The 11181-nt window shown below is 51.5% G+C and overlaps 1 protein-coding gene across 1 annotated transcript; it reads right to left on the reverse strand.

The window, feature by feature from the left end:
* Positions 1 to 491: 491 nt before the first annotated feature.
* Positions 492 to 1421, reverse strand: LOC101591249 (olfactory receptor 12-like). The gene has a single exon (XM_004647516.1). The coding sequence runs from the start codon at positions 1419 to 1421 to the stop codon at positions 492 to 494; it is 930 nt and encodes a 309-aa protein (XP_004647573.1).
* Positions 1422 to 11181: the final 9760 nt, after the last annotated feature.

Here is an 11181-nt window from a genome sequence, read left to right on the forward strand (position 1 = left end):
TATAATTTTTACATAGATATTTTCTATTGCAGTATTACCAAGACCCTATATAATGTGTAGGATAAAATATTCCTAGCCATCCATCCACCAACCCATCCACCCCCATCCATCCATCCACACATCCACACATCCTTCCATCCATCTATCCATCCACCCATGCACCCACCCATCTAACCATCCACCCACCCATCCATCCATTCACCCATCCACCCACCCACCCACTCACCCATCTACCCATCCACCCCCCAAACCCATCCATTCAATTGTTCATCCTTCAAGTTTCCAAACATTTCCTTCCCCATGAAGCATGTTTTACTCACTAGTGGGGACATAAAGACCACTGAGACATACGCTCTGCCTCCTGGTCAAAGCCTGGAATGGCGACTTCGGTATCCATAGAGACCCAGCCACCCCATACTCCTGAAGCCCCATCCTCTGAATCCTGATGGCATGGAGTGTGTTCCAGGTGGGTCAGGAGACCCACAGCACAGTCACCACAAGGAGAGTCTATACTTAGCCCTGCTCAGAGCTCGCTGCACATCCTTGTTCCTCAGGCTGTAGATGAGGGGGTTCAGCATGGGGATGACGATGGTGTAGAAGACAGACACCACCTTGCTCTGCTCCATTGAGGACACAGCACTGGGCTGCGCATACATGAAGAAAACAGTACCAAAAAACAGGCAGACTCCAGTGAGGTGGGACGCACAGGTGGAAAAAGCCTTGTGGCGTCCCTGAGCCGTGCGGATCTTCAGGATGGTGGAGATGATGTAGATGTAGGAGACCAAGACAACCAGGAAGGTGCCAACAATGATGGAGCCACAGAAGCCAAGCAGGACCAGCTGGTTTATGAAGGTGTCCGAGCAGGAGAGGGACAAGAGGGGAAGCACGTCACAGAAGAAGTCATTGACCTCATTGGGCCCGCAGAAGGACAACGTGAAAGTCATGGTAGTCTGAGTGACAGCATTCAGGGCCCCCCAGGAGTAGGATCCCAACACGAGACGTCCACACAGCTGCTGGGACATTGTCACAGGGTAGATCAGGGGGCTGCAGATGGCAACGAAGCGGTCATAGGCCATGGCGGCCAGCAGGAAGGCCTCAGTGGTGCCAAAAAGGGACAGGAAGAAGAACTGAGCGGCACATGCCCCAAAGGACACGGTGCGCTGCTGGTCCCAGAAGTGCACCAGAGCTCGGGGAGCAATCGTGGAGGAGTAGCAGATGTCCAACAAGGACAGGCTCTGCAGGAAGGCGTACATCGGGGTGTGGAGCTGCACATCTGCCCGGATGAGCACAACCATGCCACAGTTCCCCACCACGGCGATGGCGTACAGGGCCAAAAATACCAGAAACAGCGCAGCCTGCACGCCCGGGCCCCCTCTGAATCCCAGCAGGATGAACTGGGAGACATGTGTGAAGTTGGCCATTGTGTGAGTCCGGCCAGACCCCGGCGAGGAGAGGGGCAGGAGAAGAAAATACGCAGGCTGGGTACAGCCAGCGACTGGGGCTAGGTTCTGCCACGCCGGGTCAGGCTAAGTGGAAGCGGGGACCTCCGCTCATGGTCTGGGCGAGGGCGTCCTGGTCTGCTGAATTCCACGCGCCTTGTGAAGGAGAGGGCTCTGCTGCAGGGAAGAGAGCAGGCAGCGAGTTAGGAAACGCCCGAGCGCCCGGCACCCGGGCCACATCCATGCGGTGCTCTCCTCAGCGCCCTGATGCGTCTTGTGTCATCCCCTTACGTCACAGCCCCTGGTGTTCTCAAAACTTAATTTAGAGACGTTTCAAGGCACAAGCACAGAGGCTGGCAGAACAGCTCTGGCTGGAGCACGTGGCCTGGTGCCCACAAGGCCCTGGGCTCAGTGCCGAGCAGGAGGGGCAGACCAAGTCAGGCAGAAGAACCCGAGGCCCAACTCCCGAGTCAGCCGCGCCAGCTCCGCACCGGGGGGGTCACCATCGGGCCGAGATGGTGCAGCTGGCAGCCGGCGCTGGCTGGATGTGCCGCGCCGCCCCCTCAGCCCCAGCCCCCTCAGCCCCACGTCACACTAGGGCACTACTTTCTTGTCGCTGCCGCCACAAACCATCTTAGATTTTACGGGTCCAACTGGCACAAGGAGAGCTCCTGCAGCTCCAGGGGTGAGCCCCGGCGAGCTTCAGTGCCCCGCGAGGCGTGAGCAGGCCGGGGTCCTCTGAAGTTAAACTTACGGAGTTTGCCTTTAGAGTATCTAAGAGCCCTCGCATCCCCGCCCTTCCTCTGCTCCGCCCTTCCTCAGCTCTACCTGTTCTCTCTGCCTGCGGCCTCGCGGCTGGTGTGTCTGAGCAACCCACCCCGTCCTATAGCTCAGATCCTCCCAGTAATCCGAGCTCGTTCACGCCTTCGTTCTTAGCAACGCTCCCCAGATCCCCTTCAACCACGGAAGCCAGCGCCTTAAGAGACCCCCCCATCAGCAGCACGGCATCTGCTGGGGAGGAAGGGGCGGCTCTCTGCTGCTGAGTGCATGCTAAAATGGGGGTGGCGCTGTGGTCAGGGCGTACGAGAAAGCCACCCAGCAGCACGCGATTCTCGAAGTACAAATTAGACCTTTAAGCTCTAAAATTGATGTGTTCGATTTCCTTAATCCGTGATTACTAAACTCTACGTGCCTGTTGCCTGTAACTTCCCTTTGACGTGCTGCTGTCTCGATTGAACAGTAAACATAGTAGTCTCAGTAATCATAATGCATTTCAGTAGCTTACTGGAAGACTGTCTGAACTTGGAAGATGAAATCTGGTCTTTAACTGTAAGGAGAGACTTCCACTTTCTGACCAGGAAGCATGGGGTGAAGCCAGGTTGCGAGTGTGAGCCTCAGTTACGGAGCTGCTGCCCCTGGAAGCCTGCTGGCGACACTCCCGAAGCTCCAGGGGAGGGCTTCGCTTGTCGCTGCGGGCGCCCCAGGGCCCAGGGAGGAAAGGCTGCGGAGCCGCGCCGCACCAGGTCTGCCCCGGGGTGAGGGCCCCTCCTCACACCGCCACGCAGCTGGACCTGCACCCGTGCTCTCCACGTCGAGCAGCAGAACACGCGACACCAGGGCTCATGCCGCAGGAAGTGCGGATTCCGAGGCCGGGGCACCCTAACTCCTCAGCAGGCGGAAGCAAGTCCCAGGCCGGAGCTCACGAGGAAGCAGCGCCCGCCTCTGCTGTGTAGCACAGCAGCGCCGCTGTGAGGCTTGCCCCATGACTGGGCTGCGAGGCAGGCGCTCTGCTCACCAGATGCAATCCCAGGGCACATGGTGCCATCTATTATGCTGTTGTTGTCCTCGACGTTCTATCTCAGAGGAAGCACTGAGCAGAAGAGGCGCGAGCCAGCTGCCTCCAAGGACGGGGAAGCCCCTCCTGTTGTCCAAGGGCGACCACTTCCGGGAGACGGCGAGCAGCAGAACCCCACGAAGGGGGTTCCACCTTCCACCTGCCACCAGTCAGGCCAGATGCTGCCTCGGAGCCTCCAGAGCCGTGAAGGGCTTTCCCTCCCGCACCCAAACATTTGAGTTTGAAATCTTTCAAGGTAAGTATGTAGGGTTGTACTGTAGCAGCGACACAGAAAACAAAAGATCACAAGCCAAATTTTAAGAGAACGGCTAAATATTCTTGGATAAACTTTAAAAGGACTCACAGCAGCTTTATTTCCTGGATGCTCAAAGAAGGCCCAGTGCCACCGCTGACCGCAGTGCGACAGTGAGTCTTGCGGGGTGGGCAGGTCTGCCCGCGATCTCCTGCTGGAGCGCAGCTCAAGCTGCTGCCAGACCCCAGCGCCTGCGCTCTTGGTCCCAAACTGATGCCTCGAACGCGCAGTGGCCCTCCTGCCTCAGCCTCCCAAGTGCGGCATGGTAGGCGTGGGCCAGCATGCCCACAGTCACCGGTGTCCTTACCCAAGCGCAGGTCTAGGTCAGTGCTGCGGTGTGCTACTGCGCTCTAGGTTTTGTTTTCGCTGCGTTAGTACTCGCTGCTGCCAGTATTCCCTGTACCTATTAGAAGGTGACTGTCCTCAGATTACATTGTCTGAGACCAAGTAACCAGGCCCGGGGCCAGCTCCTGAGGATGTGGACGGTGAGCTTTGTGGCAGGAAGTCAGCTCCTTGTGTAGAAGCCTTGAAATACTCGGTGTCAAGGCCCACTCAGTGCCAGCATTTTTAGATTTTCTTGGTGTTTATTATTCTATCTATTCCTTCTATCTGTGTTAAACAAGGTGGAAAAATCTAAGTGGTTACTCTCCGTGGGTGTCACAACCTGCTGGCTTTGAATAAGAATCATGAGAAACTGCAGAATCTTACCTCAAAGAAAACTGAGGCAGGAGGGTGTGAAAAGCGGATGTGCCACTGGAGAACCCGCCCGGCATCCCAAGGCAAGCTGCCGCTCTGGCAGGGGCCCCAGGAGGCGCTTGCGATCCATACTCAGGTGGGCTGAGCGGGTTCCTCAGCCACCGGGGCGTCTCAGGGTCCGAGCTCTGCACACACCGTGTCTCACGTCATCCATGTGCCAACCAGGTGTCCTGAGTGCTGCACCGATGATCATCGCACCAAAGGGAAAGAGGTGAACTGGGAGAGCTAGACCCCTTGCTCACTACTAAGAAACGCGAAGCCACAAGTCGACCCTGAGAAACTGGACCCCAGACTCCATGCCTCAGTGTCTGCTAAGTAGACAAAGGAACAAAATGGTCCTACTTCTTAATCTTACTTTTGTCCTAAAAATAACATTGAAGAGGTTTTTCTATGAGTCACTTTCATTATAAACTTACATCAATGACCTGCAATTGAAAAACCCTGATTTTGTTCATTGTCAAATGCCTCCCAGCTTGGTGCTGAGGAAATGCGCAGGAGAAGCCACAGAGAATGAGGCTGCATCATGCTTGACAGCAGGGACCCGGGTCGGAAGCCCCAGGCTCGAGCCCTTGGGGCCTGCGCTTCCTTGAGGGGACGTCTAATTCCTTCCGCATTTCGGTACACTGGCCTGGTCAGTACAGGACTGGGGCAGTGGACTTCACCGTGAGGCCTGAGGTGTTCTCAGGCGAAAGCACCCTGCAGCGCTCCCAGGACACCATAAGCAGTGTCAACACTGCCACAGTTATTTCCATTATTTTCAAAGTTTACTTTTGCCTAATGCTATTTTAATTGAGGTCTGTCATTTTCATACATTACATGGAGTTCTTCAGCCAATTCTGACTGACTGGATTTTCTGTCAGCTCTACTAGAATCTACCTCAGCTCGACCACAAGTACTCAGGCTCTGAAGAAGCAGCATGCATTATCAGGACAGCCAGCCTCACCTGTGCCCCGTGTCCCTGCTTCTGCCCGGAGCCGACGCTCAGATGCTGCATCAGCCCTGCAGCGAGGGACATCCACCCTCAAGTTCTCCCCACAAGCCTGAGGACTCTACGGGCCCTCTTGGCGCTGGTCATGGGAGGTTTATCCCCCAAGGTCCTGCCTCACAGGCGGAGCTTGGCTCACTGGTGCACTAGAGCTTGGCAAGAAGACAGAAGGAAGCGTGGGCAAGGGCTTGGGGACAAAGAACAGCAGAGCTCCCACCCTCCTGCTCTGCCCGCAGTTTAAAGCTTTGCCAAATCGGGAACTTCGAGGACACTAGTCTCCATGGTGTTTCCTCCGCCTCAGCCCCAGACTCGTGGCCACTGCTGTGGCACAGAGTGAGCGTTCATGAGCCGGGCGTAGCCAGTGCTGTCAGGGCTTGAGCCCTCGGGTGACCTAATCAAATGCAAGGACAGCTTTGCTCTGACACATATTCTTGAGACATTGTATGTTATGCTTTTATTAAACTGAAATAGAGATAATGGAAAAGATTTAGAGTTACAATTCAAATGATTTTAATTGCTATCCACATGCCATATATTAATTCAGTGTATATATATATATATATATATGTATAATTTAGCTATATGTCTTTTAAATATTCTGCACATTATATTTTCCAAATCATATGTGGGAAAATTAAGGCATTTAGATACTAAAAGATCAGTATTTAAGCCAAGCCTGTGAAATTCAGCAACTTAGAAAAACACTGTCTCAAAGCAGAACACAAACAACAAGCAAACAAACTAAAAGGGCCCTAAGAATGCAGGCAATAGACTGGGTTTATTCCTCATTACAACAAGAAAAGGACAAAAGGCAGGAAGAAAGGGAGACACGAAGGAGGAAAAGAGGGAGCGGTTAGGAGGGAAGCAGGAGGAAATGCGAGAGTTTAGGGAGCGCTCTATGGGCTCGGAAATTGACAAAGTGCGGGCTAACTGTGCGCACCTTGCTAACTTCGCGGTTCCGCCGCATGTTTTCTGAAGTCTTATAAGGATGGTGGCTTAGATTCTACATAACGTACACCCCAGTTTGAATTCTAAAATGAACTTTGAGAAATTTTATAAAAATGTATTATTTTCCTTATCTTGAAAGCTAGTTTTATGATTCTAGAAGTACAACTGATGAAGAAATACCATTCATGACTTGTGAAGTTCCAGCACCCTTCATAGATGAAACATGGGAAGATGACAAGGAAAACAAATGCTCCCTGTCCCCTGAAAAGTGTTACTGAGGAGTAGAAAAAAGAGCAAGATCAAATAAATGCAGCAAAGGACGGTGCGTGCGGGAAGGAAGGAGGGAATCCCACGGGAGCTCTCGGCTGGAGGGAGAGCGCAGCGTTTGTGAAAGTCTTGGAGCGGACGCAGAGCTCATCAAGGTGAGGAGACACGCGTCTGCGCCCCTGGGGGCAGCAGCGCTCCAGAGGAGCGTCAGCAAACAGCGGCCCCGCACGTGACACGCTCTGCTCCTAGCCAGGAGTAAGACCCGGCCGCGTGTATGCGACCGTCTGGAGTAACATGAAGTAAAGCCATCGTGTCAGGAGCCCTGCACGACGCAAAGGACGTTCCTACAGTCACGCTGCGTCTGCTGCGGCGGTCCCAGGAGCCACCGTGGCGTCTTGGGCCAGGCTGGCGCACGGAGTCCAGCTTCTCCTAACAGTACTCCGCAGGCTCCGCGAGCCAGCATCTGCCCTCGTAAACTAACCGCGTGATCAAGCTGCCGTATCTTGTGCTTGGTCCCAGTGAATTCAGCCAAACTTATGTGACAGATCCGACCCAGACTGCCTCAGTGAACAGAAGGTGGACGGCGGAGAGGTACCGGGAGCTGCGCGTGTCTGCGCGCGTCTCCGCGCGGCCCTCGGCTTATCCGCACAGCTCATCTATAGCAGGATGCGCGTAGTGCTGGTGTTGTGTACAGGAGTGTTCAAACGCGTGTGTGGAGAGTGCACACAGAGTCTGTCAAAAGCTGTACACACAGTCCAGGAAGATAAAAGCCGCGTGAGGATTTCTCGGCGAATGGTGCGGCCCTCGCGTGGCCCCAGAGGACGTGGTCAGCCGCGAAAGCCCCTCCGCTGCTGGCCGGCAGAGAAGACCCTGAAAACGTGGGTGCGCTCTCGGTGAGCGAGGTCACGGGCAGCTCCCCGCTGCGCTGACGACGACATCTGGGAGCTGGCGGCCCCAGGGCATCCCGGCCGGAGCAGCCCAGGTCTCCGCCGGGTGGGGGCGAGGAGGCCCGTCGGGGCTGCCCACGCGGGCGTCTCCTGTCCTGACCAGGCCGGTCGGCAGCAGGAGCTCCCGGGCTCCGGGCAGAGCCCTACTGACCGTGCCCTGCTCCCTGGTGGGAAAGCCTTGCTCCCTGCTCTGCCACCCAGCAGGGGAAGGCGGGTGGAGGCCTCGGCTGCCCGCAGGAGCGCGCCACCGGTGGGCCTGCGCCGCCCCGGCCCCGCCTGCTCTGCCCGTCCCAAGCCGGCTTGCGCAGCCCTTGCCCGCCGCACCGCGCGCCGCCACCCTCCTACGCCGAAGGCGGGCACGCGGGTCCCTCGCGGCTCTCCCGCAGGCCTTCTGCGCACCAGCGCAGAACGTGGACTTTGCTCCGAGGGAAGTAGCAGACTCCTCCGAACCAAGTACGAGCAAAGGGAAACATGCATTCATCGTGTCTTGGATAACGTGTTTCGCCCTGGAGTCCCTCACGTGAACAGTTTTCCCGGAGCAGAGAACAAGCCGCAAATCAGAGGGCCATCAGGGAGGAGGGTGCGGCAGGGCGGGCCGTTCTTCTCATAGGGTTCAGGCATTAAAGCGTTCTTACATTTTTATCGAGCTTTTGTCTTGTTGATCCATGTGTTTGTGACCGTGGGGTGTAAGGTCCCCCGTTACTATTGCGGGCACCCTTATTTGACTTCTCATGTCTGTCAGTGTTTCATACAGGTGGGTGGCCTGCGTGTGGTGCAAGGCTGCTTGCAGCTGTGGCTTCTTCTGCTTGTGGTTGTCCCTTAACAGGCGTGCAGCTGTGGCTTCTTCTGCTTGTGGTTGTCCCTTAACAGGCGTGCAGCTGTGGCTTCTTCTGCTTGTGGTTGTCCCTTAACAGGCGTGTAGTCTCCTTCTTTATCTTTTTTGATCAGTCTTGGGTTGAAGTTCAGGTTGTGTACAAATAGCACAGCTGCGCCTGCTTGTTCTGGGTTCCTGTCTCGCGGAATGCTGTTTTCCATCCTTTCACTTTCAGCCTGTGAATTTCTTTTTGAGTTAAATGTGTTTCTTGAACGCAGCGTATGGCTGGCTCTTGTTTCCTGATCCATCCTCCCAGTCTGTTTCTTCTGATTGAAGAGTTGAGACCACTCACATTGACGGCTGTGACTGATGCGCACTGGCTTCTGGTCATACAGTGTCCCTGCTGACGGCTCTCTGTCTTTGCTCGCTGCTTAGTTGCTTCTCCTGCTTGCTGGTTTCTGTCTACTCTTGGAATCCTCAGCTTTGCTTTCTCTTTCTAGGATAACTGTTAGAACTCTTTGTTGGGCTAGTTTAGTTGCCATTAATTTCTTCAGTTGTTCTTTTTCATGGAATCATTTTATTTCTCAATTAATTCAGAAAGATAATTTTGTTGGGAACCTCAATCTGGGTTGAAGGTTGTCTTCTTTCAGGCTTGAAATAGCTCACCCAAGTGCTCCTCGACTCGGGTTGGTACTGAGAGTCCACCATGATTCTAATGGGTTTTCCTCTCTACGTGATTTTTTTTTCTCTCTCACACAGATTTTAATACTCTGTTCTTAAGGTAAATTTCTGTAATCTTGATGATTATACTTCGTGGGGCACATGTGTTTTGGTCGTGAGCCGTGGGACTTCGCTAAGGCTCGCTTACTACTCGCCTGTATCTTTTCCACGCTCGGGAAGTTTTGTGCTGTTGCCTCTCTGAGCCGACCTTTCATGTCCTTTGTGCTGAGTCCTGTGTTTTCATTGACTCCAGTCAGTCTCCCGTTGTTCCCTGCATCATGGGCGGCCGTTAGGGTGCTTTTTCATGGTCTCTTCCTATTTTAAGAGATCTCTCTGTTCATGATTGCTAACCAAAATCCTGTCTTCTTCTGGGTCAAATATTCCATCTTCACATTCTTCATGTAGTTTTTCAAACTTTCAATGAAATTTTTAATTTCCTGGCTATTTCATTCTGTTTCATGGGTTCTATTTCTTTCTTATGTTGGCATTCATTGTTTTTCTGGATTTTTAAAACGCTTTCTTTTTTTTAATCTATGTGTACTCTAGATTTGCTAAGCAAGTCCTTCATTATAGTCATCTCTTTTTTCTTTACTTATGAGATTGTTTCTGTTTTAAAATCCTCTATAGGCAGATAGATAGATAGATAGATAGATAGATAGATAGATAGATAGAAAGATAGATAGATAGATAGATAGATAGAGAGAGAGATAGATAGAGAGATAGCGATAACTATACAGATAACTGTAGATAATTAACTATAGGTAACTAACTATATGTAACCAACTATATCTAACCATGTGTAACTATGTATAATTATATACAAGTAACTACAAATGATTAACCAGCTATAGATCGATAGATAGATAGATAGATAGATAGATAGATAGATAGAGAGAGGATATCAAAGCAGAAACACTCTGTCTCAGTTGCTCTTCTCTCGTTGCTGGGACAGACACCCGACACCCAAAATGAAGGAAGGAAAGGTTTGTTTAGCTCACAGTTACCAGAGGTTTCAGTCCACGCTCGGCTGGCTCCAAGGCAGCCTGGCACATGGCAGAGGACAGCAGTTCAGGGTGGTAGAAGAGCGCAGAGCAGAGGGAGGGACAGCAGCAGCAGGGGCAGCAGAGAGGAAGTCTGTCTCGCCTCCTTGTCTACTACAGACTGGGAGGAGTATTCACATCCATTATTCCAACAGCGCTCACACCCCTAATCCCAGTGGACCATGAGTTAGTTGCAAACTCTAGAAGTCTGTCCTATGATGGCTTTGGGGGGACAAATACACACAAACCATAACACTGTCCTAGGTTAAAAGAAAAGATGACTATAATAAAGGACTGATATATATATATATGTATATGTATATATAATAAAATTTATATTATTATATATCTATTATTTTTTCTTCTGTCATTCCAGTAAATTCAGGTGGGTTAATTCTGCTCTCCTCTATCTTGTTGTCCCTTGAATTTGCTCTAGATTTGTCCTTGAAGGCTAGAAGTCTGGGATGGCATTTTGCTTCTGTGTCTTGTCATTTTCTATTTTTATCATAATTTCCTCAAAAGAACCAGGACTACAGATTCCATTTGACCCAGCTGGTCCCCTTCTGAGTATCTTCCCAAAACATTAAAACATCATGCCACAGCAATATATGCACATACATATTTATAGCAGTATAGTTTGTAAGAGCTAAATCTTGGAAACAACCCAAATGCCCATCAACCAAGACGAGGATAAAAGAGATGTGGGTTTTGTATAGAATAGAGTACTACTCAGCCACAAAGAATAAACAGTAGACTATTATAGATAAATGGATGGGTATTGAGGCTATACTCTTAAATTAAATAAATTAGACATGCATGCATGTAAATGCCACTTTGTCTCTGGTGAGAAACTCAAAGAATATATAAAACCCAAAATGAGTAACAGATATCATGAAATAGAAAGTAAAAGTTCAAAGGGAAAATAGCGTGGGTTGGGGGATGGAAAGGAAAAGAAAGGCATAAGAAACAAAGAATAAAATGGAAATAAAATTAATGAATAAGGGGGTAGGAGGGAGGGGAATGGGAAAAAGAGGAACCAAGGTACATCATGTATGGTACAAATTGCGGTGACGAATGTGATCGTTATGCATACCTGATTGTATCAATGAACTTATTAA

Source organism: Octodon degus, unplaced genomic scaffold (assembly GCF_000260255.1).
Source record: "Octodon degus isolate 3935 unplaced genomic scaffold, OctDeg1.0 scaffold00310, whole genome shotgun sequence".
NCBI lineage: Eukaryota > Metazoa > Chordata > Mammalia > Rodentia > Octodontidae > Octodon > Octodon degus.

Excerpts from the sequence above, each read along its gene's own strand:
- LOC101591249 (XM_004647516.1), bottom strand. The coding sequence starts at position 1,421 with ATGGCCAACTTCACACATGTCTCCCAGTTCATCCTGCTGGGATTCAGA.